We start from the raw sequence: 23,959 nt of genomic DNA, 5'->3' as shown, positions 1-23,959 counted from the left end.
TGAGAGGCTCACCAAAGAAGTTCACACCCACACAAAGTAGTTACAACACCCTTCTTTATAGGTGTTTAATTATAAATCTGTAACATGTAAAAACTGAGGGAGGAGCAAGACCCAAGGGTGCACCCACCCAAACCTAACAGCTGTCACTCAAAGAAACCCCATCTTCGCTGGTTGAAGTGGGCTCTATTTTTTGTTGTCCTCAGCAAGCAAAAGGAAGATCACTGAATTCAAATGAAGAAATCAAAAGGACATACTGCCAGATCTCTTCATCCAGTCTGGTTGTTAACTTGAAAGCAGATCAATTCTTTGTGGACAAATAATTCAGTTTAAACAGCAGTTATGTAATTACTTCCTAGATTAATTTTATTCCATTTTTAAAAAATCCAAACACAAATGTTTCCTCACAACTTGAATTCTCTTAAACTCAAGGAACCCATCAGAAACAAGGTAGCATGGATGGGATACATTGGGGGGGGGGGGGGGGGGGAAGGAAAGAGAAGGTCAGCTGTGAAGAATAAAAGTTGTCAGTGGTCTGAAGACTCCCTCCCATCTCTCTAGAGCACAGCAATGATACTGCAATAGGCTAGTGTTGCTTTATGAGCCTGTCACACATTGGCCTAGGGCAAGGGAGTCAAACATACAACTCACAAGTCAAAATCTGGCTTGTGGAAGTGCCACATCCAGTATACTGGGCTATCAACAGGCCACCAGAAGTTTGGGGAAACTGGCTGTGTTGGAAGTCATCTGCCATAAAATCAGGGACCCTTGGGTGGCAACAGGGCAAGCAGAGGCTGACAGTCCCAGTCACGCTTCAACTGCTTCATCTAGTCCCACTGCCATGGCCTCAAGTTCCTTGTCTACTAACTCCACTATTGCCACATGCCCCACCATGCTGTACCTAGGGATGGTGCAGTCATTGCCATGTGCTCAGTGCTGGAGCTAAAGCGGAGGCTGCAACATGAAGTGTGTTGGCAACAGCTGCTGCATCTCCCACACTGGGCAAAAGCTGTCACTACCACAGCCACTACAAGCCCCGAGCTGGAACCAGTCCACAAGCAGCCCCACAGTCCAGCTCTACCCCAGGGCAGGTTGCCAGTTCTGACACTGCTGGTTTGGGAAACTTGCTTCCCTTGAAAACAATTCTAAAAAAAAAAAAAAAAAAAAAAAAAAAAAAAAAAAAAAAAAGGAACCTGGGTAAAAAGTCACTATGCATCCATGCACTTGCAGCTCTCCAGCTCTTGCTGGGGATCAGTTTCAATGTATGCATGACCAAGAAAATAGCTGCCCTCATCATAATAGTAAGTCTGAGGCCCTCTAACTGTTGGGGGGGGGGGGGGGGGGAAAAACTAATTTTTGAACAAACTATAGGCTTGGCTAATTAAATACAAGACTCTTTATACTCCAAATGGAGTACTAGATGACAGTGAGTTAAAATTTGTATTTGCATTACTCAAAACATTTAATAAAATACTAGCAAATATACAAAGAAAGAACCAGTATTAGGAGCTAGGTAATCTGTCAAAACAGGTTGCAGCATCGTTAAATACCCTGTCCACAGATTGTTGATTAAAAAGACAAACCAAAGTGATCAACTAGATAGCCTGCTTGAACTTGTACATATGCTTTCCAATAAGGATGGGATTCTCTTTGAAAGTGTGTCATTGCTATCATATATTCCCAAAATTTGTGTGGGACAACACCAAGCACACCCCTTCCTAACTAGAGTTCCCCCATGCAGAAGCCACCCACATCCTAGGAAGTAGTAAGGTCTAATGGCTACCAACTTCCAGGCTATGCTAAAGGTTTTCACCAGAGGTCATACAAAATGCTTAAGATCACCAATAACAAGGCCAGGAGCAGGTTTCAAAGTTATTTCTCTCGCACAAAATAAAAAGCACAGAAAGTGTTGGGGTTTACAGGAAGTCTTTATTGTTAATTAAAGAAGCTCATGTGTCAAAAAAAGAATCTGAACAATATTCTAGAGAAAGCAACTGCATGTTTTCCTCCTTCATATCTAGCAGGGGACAGGTGCTAGCATTCCACAGGAGGAGACAACTAAAGGTTCCAAGCACCAGAGTTAAAAGTGCCATGAAGGACATCTCTCAAGTCACCTTGCCACAGAAGGTTACTATACCTATGATTTACAAACAAAAAAACTGAGAAAATTAAAACCTTGCCACCCAAATAAAGCTAGTGTATTAGACCCAGCCACAATAGAGGATGACATCTAGTTCAGAAGGTTTAAAGGTTGCACTGTTCAGTGCAGCATCACATCTACTTCGTGCCTCTAGGACAAAAATGCATGTTAAGGAGAGACCATTGTTCTCTAAGAACATCTTTGTCCCCAGTTCTGATACATCATTGTGACTACTGCACAAGCCTGAAAAGGCATGAAGAGAAAAGCTGCAGATGCTTTACACCTTACTTTGAGCAATGAAAACTTTCTGAATTCTGTACAAGTACAAACAGAAGAGCCAAAGCAGCTTGATATCTTGGTCAACTTAACACTGCCCAGACATTCAGTATATACAAGAGAAATTAACAGATGCAGAAAAAGTTGTAACCGAGTGGTTTTCAGTTAAAACTTCATGAGTTTGCTTGTCTCCAAAAATGTGCTGCTAGAACTCTCCTTTGGTTCTTCCTGCCTTCAACACCACCCCCACATGCATAAAAGCAGTCACTGGCACCTCCTGCTGAAGAATACTGGAATTTTCAAAGCTCTACATCTCTGGGTCTCTAGCTGAATTATGGGCACAGCTGTATGTCTTGACAATACCTGTAGCAAAGCAAAGCATTTCATATATCCATCTTAAAATATATATATTCTGTTCAGTGTTATGCACTCAGCTTTTGGTAACTGGTTGCACTGTCCAGCACTGCAGGTGCTAAAGCTTAGTCAAGGCCTATTACACAGGGCTGCCCCTGCCCTGAGGATTTATGACTTTCTCTTACAGCAGCATGCTCAAGAGTTCTATGCTTAAGGGAACATCTTCCATTGGGCTTCTTGTTCTGTGCTCGATACACAAGAGTTTGCGAACACACTTACGAAGCGTTATTAAAAGGAAGCAGCAGCATATCATTGTACTCCGCTTTAAAACTTACCCCCCAACTCATGAAATGGACTCTGTTGTTCTAATAAGCAAGCAATAGACGGGACAGGACCCTTTGATGTGGAAAGAAACATAACTCGAATATTCAGATTATATTATTCCTGCTGAAAGTTAAGTGAGTTCACTGGCTAGCAGAGACAAAGAGATGCACAGTCCAGTATTGAACAAGGTGGCTTGCCAGAAATGTGTCATGAAACGATCTTTTCAGTGCTATGCCTCAACTCTGAGTAAATCTGTGCATTAATGGGTACTCTATAAAGTTTTGCATAAAGTCATTAAATGGATGCATGGGATACTAGGTAGAAGAGATCTGGTGACAGCACTGGCAACTTGGAGGGAAATTCAGTTGAGGGCGAGAGGGTACAGAGGCAAGCCATGGCACCTCCTAAGCAGTCTTGACCTCTTGTGGTAATGGTACCAAGACCTCATTCAGATCATTCTCTTAGCCAAACTGCAAGAAGTGGCTATACATACATTTTCATTCACATCTGGTGGGGAGCTTTTAAGACCGAGGTCCTAGCTCACAGAAGCAAAAGGTGAGTGTTTTTTTCATCCCTGGGTCACCTGTGTGGAGCCAAAGCTTTAATCCCATCTCATCTTTGCTTTTAGGTTTGCTTCAAGACATACAGTTTTAGATCAGTATGCAAAACCTCCACTTTAGTTTTCCTGCATTATAATATTCTTTCCCTCCCACTCTAACCTTCTAATCAATCTTCAATTTCCTATAGGCAGCCAACAAACCATTGGTCGCATTCAAGGAGAAACAGGACTCACTGCCCTGTTTCACCATACTCTTGGATATCTCAATTTTTCAATGCATAAAGGCCATCGTGATCTACTCCATTACCTTTACTTTGCAACGTCCCTTTCTTAGAGCCCAATTCAGGGTTCGCTGTAGAAAATAGAACTGTTCCACCATTTCCAGTTAACATTAGATTATGTTCCTAGAACACTATCCCAAAACCACAATACACACACAAGTTGTGTCAAAATTAAGCACTCATTTTTTTTGGAAGTTCCTTAGGTATGCAAATTCCCCCTATACATATATAAAGCTTTGAAAACTCCAGCCCAAGGGATTTGTGGACTCCACGTTTACCCTAGAGTTCCCCTCCAGAGATTACATAAGAAAAGATTAGCTCTTTACAAATTAGAATTTAATAGTCTTATTAGCTGTTAAAAACAGAGATCATTCAAGGGCAAAAGTCTCCACATGCCAACTACAAAGAAAAACATTTAAATATAATTTAGTTGCTGTCCACATTTTTAGTTAGAAACACAGCTATTTAGACTTTGTTTCACTCGTTCACTCTGCCACCTCTCCCATCACCTAAAGGGCACCCCCCCCATAGGTCAAAATCCACATGTATTGCATATTCTTTTGTGGCACAATGAATTAGAACTGTACAAATCAAAAATAGCTTCCATTAGATCAACAATGAAGATCAGATCCTTCTATAGCAGCACGTCTACAAAATGACAATAAAAAGGAACTTGAGGGTTAAGGAGGTAAGAGAGAAAAAGGACATTTCTGAGATGCAACTCTCCCACCAGCTCCACCCCACAATTTAAGAATGATGGCAGATGATTTCAGAATTTGAAAGATTTCTTCTAGTTCCACACATGGCGTTTGCAGTGCTCAACAGCCTAGAAAGAAGAGAGAAAGAGCAGAAGTGAGAGAGGCTCTACTTATACAGTATTAATAGAACCTGGTGTGAACAGCCTACAGCCCTCAAGACCAATTAGGATCTTGGGGCAAAGTTTGAATTAATTTACAAGGGGTTTTCCACAAGGAACGATTGGTGCCAAGTTCTTTTATATTAGAGACTTAAATTCAAACTGCTTATCCTTCAATCCCCACTTTAGCAGGGATTAAAGACTGCACCTTGCCAAAGGAAACATTTTTTTTTTTTTATATAAATGTGGAAAGTGTCCAGCCTATTTTGGGAGCCGACTGGAAGCCATCTAATAAGAGGAGCCACAAGGAGTCCCTCCCCCACCTGGATAACAGACAACTTATTACAAGACTTCTTATGTACCCTAACAGGGGTTTTCAGCCTTTTTGGATCAGTGTACCCCTGGCCACCAGACATGGAGAATGGAGGGGGGAGGGGGAAACTTCCCCCACACCCTGACTGGGCAGGTGGCACCTGCGTAGCAGCATTCCATCCCTGCCCATGCATACCCCCTTGGGCCTTCTCAAGTACCCCCAGGGATACATGTACCCCTGCCTCGGATGGAGATCAGGGAGCTGGGTACATAATGTGCTGTAATAAGAAGAGCTTGCAATTAAATCAAAGTTAGAGGGGTCCTTTACTGTTAACCCACTTCATTACATAACCGAGTTTAATTTAAAAAAAAAAAACAACCTGCATTACAGGGTCATGTAAGAACACGTTTGTACAGTTGTAACAAGCCATTCTCTTTGACGTTCTACCAGCTAGTTTTGTAACACTGCCTCAGAATCTCTTGCTACTTACATTGCACTGAGTTGCAGTCTCCATGTTTTTACACCAGTAGCCTGGGCCCCAGACACATGCATCTGCCCCCAAGAGGTGCTGTTTTGATGATCCACAGACACCCAGTTTCTGTGTAGTGAGAAAGGGGAAAGAATGAAGGTTGCGATCGTGCCTTCCCATTTATAACAATGGATCGTGCCCCCTTTCCCCGTTTCAAGTCCTTCTATGAACAGCCATGAGTTTCTTTGATAGGTGTTGGAGCATGAAGCCAAACAGTGCTGCGAGCTTCCACACTGTTATAATAGTCAATCACAGTCTGATATAAACAGGAGTGAAGTGACTTGTGATACTGAGCCTGTGGCATTCATTCAATAACTTCAATTTCTATAACAAGTATAAAGATCACACTAAAAGCAGGAAGCATTTCACTAAATGCTTGTATTTAAAATCCAGAAGATGATAGATCTGACTGCCTAACTCACACAAAGGGTAAATTCTCTAAACTGCTTTTCCCTATACAACCAGATGAACAAGCAGCCAGAGTCTTGCAAGCATTCAGCTGCCAGTGTTGTTCATTTTATTACAATAGGTATTACAGTAAAAGCTGTTATCTGGCATCCCCTGGGAATGGGGAATGCCGGATAACAAAATATGCCAATTAACTGAGCGGCCCAAACAGTCATCCTTGCCTGTTTGGGCCGCTGCTTCTCCCGCTGTGTCTGAGGCATTGCTGCCCTCCCATGGGCCCTGTGGGACAGGGAGATGGGCCCCATGCAGCCTGTCATGCCCCAAGGCCGCAGGGGCTCGGTAAAACCAGAAGTGCCACGGTGGGCACTTCTGGTTTCACTTTACCTTACAAGCTGGCATGCTGGTTGGTAGAGCATGCTGGCTTGCAAGGTGCCGGTTAATGGAACTTTTACTGCATAAAGAGTCCAGACAGGTAGCATCTCTGCTTCCAAGAGCCTACATTACAACTTATTTTATTAGCTACAGTACTCACAGTACACACAAAAGTGGGGTCCATTATCTCTGCCAGGAGCTGCACAACCATTGGCTCATACTGCTCCACAAACTGAACACACTGTAACAAAATACAAAGTTGAAGTGGTTCCTCTGCCAGACATGATATCCAGATTAGAGAAGGAAAAATCTGCAACTGATCCTGCTTTATTCACACTAATATTTCTAGTTTGGGGCTACGCATGGAGCAAGAGAAAAAAGAAAAGAACCAAGAAAATGGCAGCTCAAATTTGCAAAACTGTATTTTCCTTTCAGTAATGCATTCACTGTACAAGAAATCCTACCCCCGCTTCCAGGTTGTATTAATTTAGATTATTAGTTCTAAATAGTACAGAGTAAATAGTTCTTGTAGTATAGAGTGTAATGATCTAGATGGGACCAAAATTTAAATCTCCCCAAAACAGGCCAAAGGTTTAGCATAATGAAAGCATGAAGTAATAGGCAGAAGCAGAGAGGCATAGACAAAGCAAAATAGCACTCAGAGAAGTCTGTTCAGTCTTTAATTGGAAGTGAGTAGGCCAATCAGAACTAGAAACCAAAATCCATCCTCAAGACAGGCAACTATTTCGAGGTCACGGTTGGCAGGCCTAACCGGACCCTATCATGCATCCACAGGTGCATCTCAATTAGGGCCAAGGAAGTGATCCTCCCCCATTACGCAACACTGGTCAGGCCACAGCTGGAGTACTGTGTCCAGTTCTGGGCACCCCACTTCAAGAGGGATGTGGACAACATTGAGAGGGTCCAGAGGAGGGCCACCCGCATGACCCAGGGACAGCAGGGCAGACCCTACAATGAGAGGCTATGGGACCTGAACTTGTTCAGCCTTCACAAGAGAAGGCTTGGGGGGGGGGGGGGTACCTTGTAACAGTCTATAAACTCACTAGGGGGACCACAAGGGTTTGGGGGAGACCTCACTTCCCCCAGTGCCCCCTGGGATAACAAGAAATAAAATGGCCACAAGTTGTTGGAGAGTAGGTTCAGATTAGACATCCGTAGGAACTACTTCACAGTTAGGGCAGCTAGGATCTGGAATCAACTTCTAAGGGAAGTGGTGCTGGGTCCTACTCTGGGGGGGTCTTTAAGAAGAGGCTCGATGCCTACACAGCTGGGGTCACTTGAGTCCAGTTTCTCTCCTGCCCAGGCAGGGGGTTGGACTTGAAGATCTACAAGGTCCCTTCCGACCCTATTTCTATGATTCTTTACCTAACTCCACTGTACCAACACCCTGCCACCCACTCTAGGAGTAAGACAACCATCAGTCTCAATGACTTAAAATCTGTGATCTCCATTAAAGAAAACCAACAACGCTGCCATATTTTGACTGTACACTGGCCACAAGGAATACATTAAGACTACTGTGCAGTGTACGGGCTATCACTGTGACCAGCCTGCATTTAGAAACTGCTACCACTGTACTGGATTTACTACCTCATAGGGTCAGTACAGTGTACCCTTAAGCAATCCAATCAAGATTTACTCAGTCTTGTAACTGTGGACTACCACATGTCATTTGCTAATCCAGTTACCAAGGTCTGTAGAAAAAGTAAAGTTTTAGTCTGCAGCCAACAGGCAATAACCCCATATCCCTTTCACTTCAGGTTTCAAGGAAGCTTAAATTCCTTCCTTCCAATTAAACAGCTGCATAACAATTGAAAATTCCTTCATGTAAGTCCTTCATATAAGTCAATGTATAGCACCACTTTCAAGGACAAGTTAACAGCAGCAGTGGATTAGCCAGCTTTTGCCTTTGTGCATTGCTCTTTACTTTGATTTCAAGGGAGGTTGCCACGTATTATGGGGTATGTATTATTTGATCAGCCAGAGACTTGGTTCTCACTTTAAGTATAAGTTCACACTTTTTTTTAAACCACCACCACAAAAAAAAAAAAAGCGCACAATCACCAGTTCAAGAGCCATTTTACAATTCCCCAAATAAATACATGATAGAGATGGTTGTCTGATGCTATCGCCACCACAGATACCACCACTTTAAAAAAAAAAGAAGAAGTGTACCATAATGCTCTACCTTGGTATACCAACTGCCACATCCCCCAGGAAGGACTTACCTGGTCTCTGACAGATTCTGGCAAGATATGACAGACTTTTTCCAATACAGCCTCAATTTCAGCTGTTGTAGCATTTTTCTCCAACTCTCTGTCTGCATAAGCCACAATCATCTTGCAGACATCACAGAAGTCACCAACCTGCAACTCCTCTGGAGCAGGTTTCACTGATCAGAAAGACAATTAGATAGAAAACCTTTAATATAAACTGTTAGAAAGAGATATTTTGGCTCTAGGTAAAGACTATAATTATGTCTTTACAGGGGAATCTAAAATCAGAGATGAACCAGAGTGCTTTGTACATAGTACTGGTTACTCGGTGCTTACCTGCCTGAGAAGGCCTATCACTTGTACAGCACTTCAACAGAATGCACACAGTTTCAGGGCTAGTTGCTTCCAACAACATATCAATGACAGCCTTGCCATAGACTTCCACAAAGTCCCTGCACTGTTCTTTGATGCCCTCAGGGAACACAGAGCAAAGCTTCTCCAGTTCATGTACTATTTCTTCCTGCAATACAAAATGGGAATTGACATTCCATTACCATTCATTTGTGTTTAAGGACCCTCCAAGGGAAGACAGATTGTTCATTTGCCTGAGAGAATGAACTATCAGCTACTAAAAGGGCTTTCAACCTTTTAAAGGGGTGTACCCCTTCTGGGTACAGTTATGGCAGAGCAGTGGGGGGCCTTGCACATGGCTGTGGCACAGGGTGGTGCATGGTGGTGGCAGCCGCCACGTACAAGCTCCCTACTCCTCATGTCTGGCCAGCTGGGTAGCACCTGTGTGATCCACAGAGGGGAACTGCTTTCCCTGCCCTGCTCCCCACCGCCCCTGCTCCTGGGAGGTGGTGGGTGGCAGTACTCTGCCCCTGCCCACCTGTGCATACCCCTCAGTCCCTTTCCAAGTACCCAGGGGGTATGTGTACCACACGTTGACAACCCCTGAGCTACTATATGCTAGCTTTCACTTGATGCACAAGAGCAATACCTGCTCCAAGAAAGGAGCTGTGTTATTTCAGAGCACTTGACTGGTTACGCACCTCTGTCCTGTTGCTCTCCAGCAGGCTAGTAACCTCTTTCACCACAGTCTCACATATATCACACACAGGGGAGGCACTCTCTTGCACCAGGTTTTTCTGCACATTAGGCTTCTACGGCAAATTTATAAAGACAGTTATCAGCAGAGATCCTGGTTCTTTGTTAAGAAATCCCCAAATTTCAGTTTAAAAAAAAAAAAAGTAACTGAAAATCCACATTTTCCGCGATTCAAATGAAACATCACTATCTATATATTAGTGGTGTTTCATTTTAATCATGGAATGAAAGTAAATTTTGGATTATTTTTTTAAAACCAAAATTGGCGCTTGTTTCAACTCCCCCACCCCAGTTATCTGCATGCAACCAAGCGTCACATTAGTACAATCTAGAAAAGATTCATCATCTATACATTGCCACATTTGTTCATGTGCAGCATGAAGTAGCTTGACAAACAAGCCATCATTTCATTGCTACGGTGACCAGCACTGTTGTAATGCTGAAGAAGGGAGCAACATATGATGCAGGACCTATGGATAGAGGTCAGTTGGTTTGTTAGTAAAGACTTCTATAAAAAAAAAAAAAAGTTATAAAAATGCCTTTGAAAAGGCCATCAGATAGCCATGCTAACACTGGAATATGGGAAAGTGACTGTATCCCCTGCCTTTTCAGACCTCTCCAGCTAAATGGTTGCTTAGTTACTACAATATCATTAGCTGCATTAATTTTTTGCAAATCTAAAAGAACTACAATGGATCTTCAGGACAGAATTTATTTGAACTACAATTTCCTTTTTTCCTCTGCCACAGGAAAGGCCGTTACATAGATATTCCATTTACAGTCCTTATTTTTAGTTTCAACCGTCTCTAAAAGCTACCTACATCTTTCCTTTGAGTTACTCATTTCTCAGCCCAGAAGTAGAAACGCTTATCAGACAGCTTCAAGATATGAATGGAGATGATTGTGTTATATGCAAGTGCTGTTCCCTTTAAGATAAATTTACCATCTATTCTAAGGATTTCAGGTCTCAATGAAAACAAGTGCCTCTGATAATGGTTGAGGAAGTCTTGTTCAAAAGTAGGATAGGGGACCTTAAAGGGATTCATAGACTGTAAGGCTGGAAGGGACCTCGGGAGATCACTGGGTCCCAGCCCCCTGTACCAAGCAGGTAAGAGAACGGGGGGGGGGGGGGGGGGGGGAGGGGAAACACCACAGGTGACACTAGCAAGGTGACCATCTAGTCTCCTGTTGATGATTTCCAGGGTAGGCGATTGCAACACTTCTGGAAGGAGCTTATTCTACAGACTGGACACCCTGACTGTGAAGAAGTTTTCCCTGATGTTGAGCCTGAAATGGTCTCACAGGAGTTTGTGGCCATTACTCCTGGTTTTCCCCAAGGGTGCTCTGGTAAACAGTTGTTTGCCAAGTCCTTGATGTACTCCTTTAGTGTAGTGGTAAGCTGCTACCAGGTCCCCTCTCAGTCTTCTCTTTTTTAGACTGAATAGTCCCAGGTCCCTCAGTCTTTCCTCGTATGGCTTGCCATGCAAGTCTCTGATCATAAAAGGTGGCTCTTCTCTGGACTCTCAAACTTTTCCACATCTTTATTAAAAGTGCAGTGCCCATGGCTGGATGTCCAAGCCATGTTTTAATACAGTACTACAATTTACACCTGAAGATTCAAACGGTACCTTGCAGCTTTGTGTGCATGTACGGTAAAGGGGAATGGACAAGAACTAGACAAGAGTCTCCAGCTTCATAACCTAACCCTATAAAACAGTAAAGTTCAGCAACTTAAGATCTGCATAATTCTGTGCACTCAAAGTGGAAGCTTAGATGCCTGCATTAACTGCAAGGCTTTACTGCCTCATCCAGTCCCATGATGATAATGCAAGTCAGATGCTGCTCTTATGAAAAGAGCCAGACTGATGAAGTCGCTCCATCTTACCTCTAGAGTTTCCATCTTAGCTTCGTGAATCATCTTAGCTGGTACCAGAGTCTGGAGGGGGAGAGACTTCAGAGAAAGACATAATCCAACCATTGCACAGATCTCTTTCGGTTGCTGGGAAGAGATGCATAGTTCAGTTAAAAACAGGACCTGGCAGGTTCTATTTATCCCTCTTCCATAGACAGGGAACAGAGAGTATAGACAAGACTTGAAAAGGCTGCTGTATAAAAACCAGGAGTGCAAGACTGGTCTTCTATTCAAGTGTTGTAGAAGCAAACTAAAGCACTCATTATTACTAACAGACAGGACAATCCTCTGATCAGATGCAAGATATGGTAAGAGCTTATTTAAAAATCAGAAGCTAGTACAAGTAAAAAAGTGTTTAGGCTTTATGTATGTAATCATTGCAAAGGACTACCCCTCAAAAAGATGCATGGTTTTTCCTATGCTGCCCCTTCTGACCACAGTAGATTAACTACTTCTCCTTTAAATCTTCCAAAAAAGTTTTGATAAGGAACAAGTCATCTGGACTTCAAAGTCTATGAAATATAAATAAATGCTGGGAGGATCAAAAACTGCTTTCCAATCCAGGAATCAGATACTTATACAAACAAGTTTCTGGTCATCCAAATTTGATATCATTTTATATATGGTTTTGTTTTTGTTTGTTTTTTTTTAAATAAGAAACAGACTACTCAGAAGCCAGTCAGTCAGCTATTTCACAGGTTTTTAGTTCCGATATCATATTCTGCAGATAAGCATAAATGAGGAAGTGGCAAGTCACAAATAAAATAAAAGCATTTGAACTTCGGCAAACATGGCTCTGCATGATTCTTATATGGCTCCCCTCACTATAAATTATTCTGCTACGATTGTTTTCTAGTCCAGCAAATCACAAAAGGAAGCGAGTAGATTACAGCAGCATTTCTAAATCCTGCCCCAGCACAGAGCAGTCTTCCAACCAAGAGGACCATTGATAGCTTAAAAATTAATTTGATTCTAACCAATTTGAGCTACTGCAAAAAGTGGAGGCAACAAACTTTTTCCATTTGTTACTTTGTGCTGACAGTTCATGTACAACTGAAACAGATTAAATTTCAAATGTCTGCTTAAGAATTTGATTTCATATCAGTAACCAAAGAGCTGAATATAGTTTAGGTTTTTGTGCTCAAAAGACAAAAGACAATCATGACAAGGCAGCAAGTACAAAATATTTGTTCTTGTAGCTGTCTACTCACTGTAGGCAGTATACTCTAGCTCCCTACCATAACTGATGTGCTTATTGGAGGAGGGGACTGAATTCTTCCCCATCCAGCAATTTACACAGACTTCATGCTTTGTGTAGAATGCTCATACCTGGAATCCAGAAAAACATCTGGAGGATGATCAGGAGAGAGAGGGAATATGAAGGATGGAGGTGGCCTTAAGAACTTCAATTTATTTCATCACGTGAATAAAACTTAATTTACTCTCTGAACCAAGAAACTCGCATCCTTCCCTTGCCCCAAAATAGATTTACTGCAGTCCGCCTCGTTCTGTGTGGGATTAGGCAAGGAACAGGCACAGCCATCCAGAATTTAGTAGAACCCAGGTCCTATTACTAAAACACCTACTTCAACGAGTATGTGTGCACCTTGATGGCTATAAAATATGCATGGTATGGACACAACTAAAACATTTCCCCCTATAAAAGGTAGGCTGAGATGGAGATCTACTATATCAAGTTTAACTTGATATCTCTAAGCAAAAGGTAGGAGTCCTTTGAAATGAAAGCACTACTAAATATAAGAGCTGGTGCCAGACATGCAAGACAAGCAATAACTGTTCCATGCGGGATAGATTATGTCTACACAATGAGATCAGCATTTAGTGTAGCCCAAAATACAACTAGAAGTTTTAATAGCATCTGTCCACTTGGCTAGTGAATTATCTTCAGCCCCATCACGAAACAAGACTGGTTGGTTGTCCCCAACCCAACACTGAGATTTGAAAAGAGAAAGAGACATTCACTGATTCAATGCAAGATAAAGTTATGCATTGTCCCACAAGACTCCCATGCATAGGCAGAAACAGTGCTTTAGAGATATTTCACTGCTTCAGACCACAGGTACAGGCTAGCCAGGCAATGCCTACTGTCAGGTTCTCTGGCTCATGTGCCATAAATCAGCATTTCAAGCTATTAATACTACAGCAGCACCATGTACGTGCAACATGTTCTTTCATCAAGGCATGACAGACACAAGGTTTCCAGGACGGTATGAACTGGGAAATTAAAAGTGGAACAGGACAGCAGGAATCTCAGTCTCCTGCATTTTCTTCCAAATCCACACGCTGCAGTCATCTGCACTATTATCCGGGTCTCTAGGCTTACCCTAGAGAAGAAACAATCAAATTGGTCACATTGCTAGCTTTACCCGAGTCTTTCCAGAGGCTGGCAAAAACAAGTAGCATGATTTTCCTACACCCTCACCTTTATCTTGGAAGATCTTTCTGGTCCATCATTAGGCTCAAATCTTAAATGGACAAGTCATATTGGGAGCAGGAACCATGTAGACTTCTTGCCCTTCCTTTTTCACCCCCAAAATGCCCCTTGTATCTGTCAACACTGAGTAACAGCCATACCACGTACACAACTAGTTAGCAAGAAGTAAACTACAGCCCTTTAGGTGAAAAGCAAGGCACCACTACAGGCAAAATTTCTCACCTACCTGATCCTGCTGTTGATAGAGGAGATTGCAGATAGACAGGAAGAAAGACAGACAAGAAAAGTGAAAGACAACAGTTAAGGGAAAAAAAAGTTAAGCAGTTGAACCATGTATACTCTTGCCATAAAATAAGTCTCGATTGTGATGCCAACAAATTTGCTTTTATTCAAAAGAATCTAGTTCTTGATCTTTATCAGTGCAAGGGTAATTGTTCATTTGGTAGCAGCATATAGCCAGGCCAGCACCCCAGCATGCACCAGCCCTGCAATGGCCCTGTGGGAGGGAAGGGCATAGTCAGCCCCCCCAGATTATATTTTCTTTTGCCACCTATGCCAAAAATCCACAACTAAATCTAAAACAGGCCCAAAGCAAGCCAGTTTCAAATGTTTGAAGCATGCTGAACACAAAGTCAAGCAAGCTAAAGGAATCTTTGACTCTGTGTTCAAGTCAGTCATGGGTTCTATTTAATGTGTCTGTTAATAACAGTTTCTCCAGACACAACCTTACTTAGGTTGAGGTACTGCTCACACGTCAGCAGAATATATTCAAATCCCCCCCCCGATGTAGAAGTTGCTATTTTTACATCATCTTTGCAGGCAACACTCATGCAAGTACAACATTTATGGTCTACTGCAGTGGTATCTGTCACAACCCAAAGTTGTGATATTTGTTTTGTGCGCGCTTTGGCACTGCTAAATTATTTTCCTGCCAAATTTGCAGCTCTTTGCAGTGTGCATTTCTTCTTTGCATCTGAGAAAAGTTCGTTGCAGAGAGTTCCTGCCATTTGTATTAAAATTCAAGCCCCATTATTGGCTTGTATTAAGTTATGCACACGTGGCGGCTAGTGATTGGCTTGCTAGCCGTATAAGAGGCTTGAGTGGTTTCCACCCAAGTTGGAGAGAGAGAACTCCGAGGAGAACCCCGCAAGGGAGGACTCCACAAACACCAGGAGGAGGAGACTTCACCCTGTGTGAAGATCTCTAAGCGCTGCGGATCCTATTGGACCCAACGCATTTCTTAATAGGCAACAGGGGTCTGATCAGCCTCTGGCCTCTCCCCGTCGCCGATTGATTCCTAGACGTACCCCTCCCTGTGCGCAAAGAAGATGGATCCACGGAGCCTCAACAACTCCATGAGAGACCGAGCTTGTCATAGTTCTCAAACGAGGATTTAAGCGGAGCTGTGCCTGGAAACTGTCCAGCCTACACTGCAACCATCTTCAGTGTTAGTAAACAATCTTGAATCAACCATTATGCGTCCATGACTAATTTTAGCTCGCCACCTGTTTTCTCTGACCCTGCGTGCCCGGGCTGCTGGCCACAGCCCACGCGGCACGAAAAAGGGCCCGGATCGCTCCCGGCCTGCACAGTATCCAACTTGCTCTCCAGGCTGGATGAATGGCATGGAGCTAGTTTGCAGGATGGATCCCATATGCAGGGTCACTTCACGTGGCTCACAGGGCTGGAATTTGAGGATGACAAGATTAACTGCTGCAGGTCCTGGAGATACTACAGCCACAACTGCCAAGTTCCTAGCTTTGTGCTCTGGATCCAGCCTGAAGGGCTCCCCACAAGTCTAGAAATTTAGTGACACGACAAGTGGCAGTTCTGGGAGCTGCAGCAGTTAATGCTGCAATGCTGCCAAGTTTTTGGCCCTATGAGGAACCCTTTGGAGGTAGGAGGGGGGCACATAAATCGGTCACCCTGGTCTGCTGCTCCCATTCAACCCCCAAGATGCATTAGAACTTCAGAGGCCTATAGCAACAGAAAATGTTTTTAGGTGGATGCACCATATCAACTTCATTTACCAGTTTAATGTTGATCTTTCTTATAGGTTGACTTTGTAACTGGTACATCTGAAAAGTATTTTTGGCATAGAGCGGCATTAGTCAGGATTGAGCATACACAGAAGAATATTTTAAAACTATTTCTTTTAGAGCTAGCAGTGCATGAAACAACACACAAAGATCTTTAGACTGGCTGTGACAAACTGATGGGAAACTATTTGAGTCAGATTTTAGGTCTCTAAGTAGACAATTACTTGGCTAAGGTCACAGGCACATGAACAAGTTACCATGAGGTAAGAGGGGCTGAATTTACTATGATGCAGCTGCTTTCACAGTAATTACTCATGTGGGTATGCTTATTCTATGATACATGGAAGCTAATTTGTTGCAGTTTAGCATACAATGAAGCCTGGCTAAACTACAATGAGCTAGCTTCTATTTGCCACAGATTATGAGCATGCACTGGGCAGTCACTGCAGAACAGATGATGCATAATGTGGTAATTAGGCCTAGGCCCCAGAAGTCTTTTTTTTTTTTTAAATTAAAGTAAAAGACGAAACAAGCTGACACCCAAGAGTATTCTTTGCTGTGTAGTTTCTATTAGCAACTAATTGTGGAAAACATTTAAAGTATTAATATTCAGAAAGAATATGGAGGAGTCCTAGTAGACTCTAATCATGAAATTAAGATGGGGGGAAAACTTAACATCATGCTGATCTTACTTACCATGTGCATCATCATTTGGATAACCAAGTCTGAATACTCAGAGATGTAGTTCTTGCACTGCAGAACAAAAAAAAATTTCAGTAAAATGCAAGAAAACAAATTTTAGCCATGTGTGTAATACTGTTATATAGAGATCAAATAGGTTGGAAAATTCAAAGTGGTGTGTCCAACTAATCTGGTTCCTTGCACACATTTAATATTTTGGGATGCTGTTACCTTTCAAGCTTGCTCTTTAGAACATTGTGGCACTTTAGATCATTCCCTGTACCTTAAGGAGTTTCCCCAATTTGTGCATCATCATGGGTTTCCTTCCTCCTAATATTCCAGAGGAAAAAAAAAGTTACCACCCCTCCACCCCCCAACACAGCAATATTTCACTTGACAGCATTTATCTTCAGATAAAGTTATCATACCCTTAAGATAAGCTTTGCACAATATTTAGATGCTTGAAAGAGATCTCTTAAAATTTTAGGAGGGAAGGATACACCTTTATTTGGATTAGAATGTGTATGGTTTGCAAGTACTGGGCCAGTAAAAAGTAAGCCACACCACACATCATCTCCCTTATTTCTACCAAGAAATCCAATTAAAAACTGACAACCACTAAGTCGGTTTCATGCCTCCATTATGGACAGTTCATTTAAACAAAGTTATTTTATTACCAGTTCGCCCATGCCAGGTCCCAAATGTTCACATTCCTCCTTGACATGAGCAATCAAGGCATTCACAAAAGAGGAGTTGGATCTCACAGCTTCCTGAACATCAGTGACCAGCTTAACACAGTCTTCACATACATTCCCATTCCCCTATACAGAGAGAGAGACAGAAATTCATGTTGCATAGCAAGCTAGTGTTCTGCCAGCTTCAGCTACTGCTGCTAAAATAAGTTAGCACACTTAAGCCAAGTACTTAAAAGAAAACAAACTCTGGTATACTCTGACTAATTGAATTATTGACAACTGTAGTACGCTTTCTGAGGACCAGCTACTAGAGAGGAATGATGCTCCAGCTTACAGTATGAAGCCTGATGGCAGTTGTTAAAGTACTGAGGATCAGCAATCTTGGGTTTCATTTAGCAGTGTGGAGGGGAGCACTCACTCTAGCAGCCACAAGTCATCTTCCCCCCCCCCACCCATCCCACCTTCCTCTACTGCCTCCAGAAACTCATCTTCTCCCCATCTTCATCTTCAGCTCCTCCCCTCTGCTTTGCCACACATCCTGTTCCTATTGATTCGGTCCTTATTTACTTTACATGGGTGACAAGCCACTTTCTCCCCTAAGGAGGAGATCAGAACGAAGGGTAGTCAGAGCTGAGGAAAAGGTTCCCTGACAATTAGAAGAGACAGGTGCAAAGCAAGTCATACCAACTCCTCCAGTCCCAGGCTGCAGCGTGCCCAGAACAGACAATATTCACAGAATTTAGTTGCTAAGAAACCAAGCATATATCTGCACTATAGCCACCTACTCCAACTACAGTTTAGAACCAACTATGGTTAGAGAGTTGTGCTAACACAAGGGTCACAGGTTATATCTAGAGGTGCACCAATACAAAAGTTGGTCCAATATCATATTTGCACAGATGAAAAAAAATTGTCTGTACTGGGGGGGGGGGAGGGGAAGGCCTGATAATTTGGCTGATAAGTGGCCCATGCTTGTGTGCAGCTGCAGTACAGCACATAGGTGGCTAGGAGCATAGCTGGGCAGCTTGGAGAGCTGCGTGCAGCTGGTTAAAGTCTGGTGGGGTGGAAGGGAGCGAGGGTTGGAGCTTGAACAGTGGCAAAGGCAAGTGCTGCCCAGCCAGGATGGGGTGGGCACAGGACAGAGCCACAGCTCTTCTGAGAGGTACAGGGGGAAGGGGAGCTACTCCCACCACTCATCCAAGAGGACATGGTGTGGAGGGGGCATATACCCCTGGATCTGCACAGGGCGGGCTGGGGCCGGGGCTGCGCGAAGCTCTTCCTGGTGAAGCAAGATAGGGCTGGGTTCAGGGCGGGCTGCAGCCACCGACCCCCAGCGCCAGTGCCCCGAGCCCAGCTGCGCCCCACTGGGAAGAGCTTGGTGGAGCCCCAGGCCTAGCCCGCCCTGTCACAAATCTGGGAAGCACACAAGCACCCCCCCCAGACAAACTGCAGGATCTGCCGGATGAGTGCCGGACAAACCACTGAACAAGCAGCACCTGGATAAGCACTGCACAGCAGCAGGAGCCAGCCCCCCCCCTTCCCAGCTGTCCTGTGCCTGCCCTGGCTGGGCAGCACTTGCCCCAGCCCCACTCCTCCCTCACTATGGAGGCCCTGATCTGCAGATTTCACATGTGCACCGCAGGGCAGCGCAGCCCACCTCAAAGTGCATGCGCAGTCGCTGCCAGCATGGAGCTGATGCCAGAGCTGTAGAGCCTGGTGCAGCTGTTTGCAGCCTGCCCACTGCAGCTGCCCAGAGCCCAAGCTGGCTACAGACAGCTGTGCCAGGCTCCAGAGCCCACTCACCAGCTCTGTGCCAGCAACAGGGGAAGAGACTGGGATTGTGCTGCCTCACCCCTCCCCCACTGTCCGCTCCGAGGTGTGCATGCATGCACTGGTACTGAGCCGATGCTGGGGCTTCGGAGCTGTCTGCAGCCTCCCAGCTGTGGGTAGCTCCTGCCAACCAGTAGCTTGAGTGGTTCCCACCAGGCAGCTGGGATGCTGCAAGCCCTGCTGAAAGCAGCCTGGGCTCCAGCAGCTACCTAGAGCCGGGGGTGGCTGCTGACAGCCACAGAGCCCAGGCTGGGGGGTAAGGGGCAGCAAGGCATCCTGTCATATACCCCCTGCCCTCATTTTTTCTGGCATGCCAGCACTCTGGCACCTTCCAAAGTAGGCATTGCGGTGTTTTTCAGCACTCTGGCCAAAAGACGTTGCTCACCCCTGTTCTATTACATTGAGTGGCCTTCTTCTCAGCTCGTTGGCTCTTAAGCTTTCATGCCCAAACCCATTTTTCAACCTTGTCACCTCAGCTCCACCCCAGATATGCCCCCTTTACCGAACTCTCCTGCCTAGTTCCTTTTTCCTTCCCTTCCCATTTACCTATGCCCAATTCCACAACTTTTTGGTGGATTAACTAGGTTTGCCATCATATTATTCATTCTTCTTTAGTTCATTTCTTATGTGGATAAGACCAGTAGGGATAATTTAGTCAAACTTGTTCTGTTCCTAGGATGACAGAAGCCTCATGCCTAGCTGGCACCTCATTGTTGCCATAACAATTATTAGTAGAGGTACAGCATCCAGCTGGTAAGTCTGTTGTGGGGGAAGGGGCAAGGGATGGGGGAAAAGATTAAGGCCCCCACGATGAGAGAAGGAATGAGGCTGGCACTAGGGCTAGGTTAGGCACTGCACAGCTGGGGCAGAGTAAGGCATGGGATGGAGCCATGGCTCATCCAGGGGATGCAGTGGGAGAAAGGGGAGGCTCCTGCCACTGCATGCACCCTAGGAGGACACAGGGGGTACATGCCCCCTGGATCTGCACATCCAAGGGGCATGCACATCCAGGGGGTGAGCCCCCCCCCTGCCTGCAGCAACCTGCCCTTGCCCCAGACACCCCCTCCCCCCCCCATGACCTCCCAGGCTGCACACAATGGCCACCACCCCCTACACTGCCTGGACAAGCAGCTCATGGGTCCATCCCGTGCCCTGCCCCAGCTGTGCAGTGTCTGCCCCTGCCTCAGGCCCAGCCCCACTCCCTCCCTCATCAAGGGGGCCCTGCTCTGCCCCCCTCTCCCCCAACCCTTCCCCCATAGGCTTACCAGCCATATGCTGCTCTCCTGGCCACCTGCATGCTGCACTGCAGCTGCGCACATGCACATGGCTTTTTTTGGTTGATGTGGCCACCTAAATGCCATTTACCAATAATGTCAATTTCCCTTTTATCAGTGCCGATATATGGGACCGATGTATCGGTGCATCTCTAATTATTAGTAATATAGGCAGCACTACTGACTCTGCCTATATATGCTAGTATGAAGACAAAACTATCAGTAGTGCTATTTTCCTCTGAAGCATAACAGAACTGATTCTTTTATAATGTACATGAAACTTAGTTGAATGCCCTTTTCCTTCCCAGACTTCTAAAGCTGCTTGCTATCAAGAATGATCACTATCCTGTCTTATAAATATATAAAAACTAGTATTACAGTCCCAGAAGAGAACATTTCTATTTCCTGAAAATAAAGATGCACTGTGCATCCCTACCTGAGACTCCTTCTTGGGCTCATCTTGAGGGTAAAGAAGAAGAGGCACATTAGCAAGAAAAGGAGATGCCAGTTCAGAGAAGTCCAGTTCAGGTATCTTGTTGGACTGGAGCTGTTTCTGAAGTTTAATTGCAGCAAGATGCTTCTGGAGGGACTGACACAATGAAAGGGCACTGCACACCACTTCAGGCTTGTCCTGAGAGAACAAGAAAACAAAACAAAAAAATATACCAGATGAACTAATTTGCAGCACTCAAATTTCTACATGAAATCCAGGGCAGAAGATGAAGAGGTAACTAACAATCACCTTAGAAATGAACAAAAGGAATTAGATACACAACAAGAAATTAAGTTTTGAACTGTTCTCCATCCTTCTGAAATATAACCATGCCACTAGACTCCTAACAATACCCTACCAACAACTTAACAGTAATTTGATTGTGAAAGGCATTCTTAACCCAATTTCTATGCTGGAAAAAACTACTCTAAGGAGGGAGAGAAAGCAAGGACAACAGTTCAGAATCAGTTTCAGATTAGAAGGATTCACAAGAATACCATGATTATTACTGTGATTAACTTTTAAAATGTTTTATACAAGAGGAATCTGTAAGACTTTCCCCAATGTAAATCAAGCACACATACTACTCCTCTCCAAGAGACAAAACCCATAGGAATAAGTAAATCAATTTTCATTAAGGACTTCAACACTTTTAGCAATCAACTTACCAACTCTTCCTTGATCATGTCCATGACAACTGGGAGGTAGTCATCCACAACCTCCTTGCACTCAGAAACCAGGTCTGGGTCAGGAAGGAATTCACATGTCTTATCCATGTAAGAGCGGATCTCATCCTAAGTGAGGAGGAAGATTACAGGCCTTGTTCAAGCGTGCAAAAGCAAAGAAATCAGTGCTTCCTATTCTTTATGGAGACTATACACAGAGAAAACCCTTGCACTTGTAAAATCCCATTCCAGTTCTGTTGGCTGGCTGGACCCTTTTCTATTTTCTTCATCCAATCTGGAATCTGCTTGGAACAGAAAGTCAGTGCTTTCGTTCATACTGCTGCAGTAAAAATAGATACATCTTGCACTGCTTGGGCCCCGAGTAAGGCAAGTAAGATAGCTGAGAACAACCAGATGAGGGGAAAGCTGGCTACAGAAGTGAAGTTAGCCAGAAGGCCTAATTGGCCACACATGACAGGACTTGCACCAGTGTGAGAGCTCTTGGCTTCCAAAAGAAAAAAAATTTACAGGATTAATCAAGAGGTCCTTTAAATAATGTACTAGTTCTATACACTTCAAGTGTATCCCATCTTTGTGGTGGGAAGATAATACTCTATTAGCTCAAAGCAGGGCAAATTAATAGGCCTAATGTTAACTAGTGTTCAAGATAACCAGGGGCTATAAAATTCTTTACAATGCTATTCCTAGATGAGGAAAATAGTGTTTTCAGGAGTAAACAATACATTTTGCAACATGTTTTTTCTAACATTAGATTAGTATATCTTGAGTTTTGCTAAGCTATCACTGCACTGTCCCCTTCCAAAACTATGAAGCTGGCACCCAGTGTCCTTGGGCAAAAAAACTAAACAGATAAAACTAACACATACACAGCTTACCTCTGTGCCATTGTCCTTCAAAACCTTCCCAACTACCGTTACAACTTCTTTACACAAGTCGCAGGGGATGCTTTTCTGAGGAAAGAAGTGAAAAAGTTACTTGAGTGGGACCTAATTGTTAGTAAGTGCAGTGTGCAAGGGAAAATTGTTCTCTTGGTTCTTTTAAAAGGTAAGGAGACTGACAGCATGTTTTACTTATCTAATATCAAAGTCCAAGGCTGTTACAAATGTATTAAGTTCTAGTTTCTATATTCTCCAATAGAAAACAGATATGTTATTATTTGCTTTCTTTTGTTCAGAACTATAGCAGCAAGATGCACCAGTTGATGCCTGCTCAGTCACCTGCAACTGAAAAATATGCCCACCTTAAAACTGGATGCTCCTGAGCTTGTTCCACCTTCCATTTTAAAATATTCAGACACTCTAAATACTTGTTGCTAGCTCTTCTGTTTAGAGTTAAAAAGTTTAAATGAAATTGTTTTTAATACCTGCATAGCACAAAAACAGTAAAGAGGATATCAAGAAGATTCAAAGCTGCAGTCCAAGCTATTTAAGACTGGAGAATCCATACAAAGACCTTCGCACAACAACAAAAGGAAGCTCACAATAACTTTACACTGGTTTTAAAGACAGCCTTGATATCCCCTTCCACCTGTAATCCGTAGCCAAAAGAAAAAAAGATTGCTTCAGAAGAAACAGGAATGACTAGTTTTTATAAAAGAACACCTTCCCAGTTGTATTTATACACAAATATGTAACATGCTAGGGATCTGAATAGATGCAACAATTATAATAGTATTAAACTATATCAGAACAGCTCATACTGAATTAGGCTGGTATAGAAGCAGAGAGTTAAGTACAGCTCAAAAATTACTGCAACCTTGAGCCAGTCTAGTTCTGGCTAAATTATGAAGGAAAAAAACCAAACTTTTAAAAACTCTGCTTATAAAAGTATAGGACAGGACAAACTTATTACGGACTAGAAGAACTGATGCACTCACAAGAAGCTAGTCCAGAGCCATGTCATCTGGCATACAGGTCTCCCCATGGGTCCAAAAATTTGGCAGTGGCAGCGTTAAACTGCCACTCCACTGGTGCCAGATTTCTGGACCTGTGGGAAGCCTGGCAGGCTGTATAGTGCAGCCCTGCGCACTAAATCAGTTTTTGGGGTGAGGAAAGGAAGGGGGCGGGGGGGCTCCACACCTCTGGCCAAGAGCCCCAGAAGTCCCACCCCTCCCCACAGAGATTGACAGATGGCCAGGGGGA

General features: G+C 43.8%; 1 protein-coding gene across 1 annotated transcript; it reads right to left on the bottom strand.

The window, feature by feature from the left end:
- Positions 1–1,906: 1,906 nt before the first annotated feature.
- Positions 1,907–22,786, bottom strand: LOC102571192 (prosaposin; the record flags this gene model as incomplete). Its single annotated transcript, XM_059730331.1, has 12 exons — positions 1,907–4,757; positions 5,591–5,698; positions 6,570–6,650; positions 8,659–8,822; positions 8,983–9,166; positions 9,699–9,809; positions 11,639–11,752; positions 16,856–16,912; positions 17,518–17,661; positions 21,076–21,270; positions 21,801–21,926; positions 22,694–22,786. Coding segments are annotated over 12 exons (1,413 nt in total), but the record flags the coding sequence as incomplete, so codon positions are not given.
- Between the last annotated feature and the right edge of the window lie 1,173 nt (positions 22,787–23,959).

Source organism: Alligator mississippiensis, chromosome 6, assembly GCF_030867095.1.
Source record: "Alligator mississippiensis isolate rAllMis1 chromosome 6, rAllMis1, whole genome shotgun sequence".
In the NCBI taxonomy this organism is placed as follows: Eukaryota; Metazoa; Chordata; order Crocodylia; family Alligatoridae; genus Alligator; species Alligator mississippiensis.
This window is presented reverse-complemented; position numbering and strand designations above follow the sequence as displayed.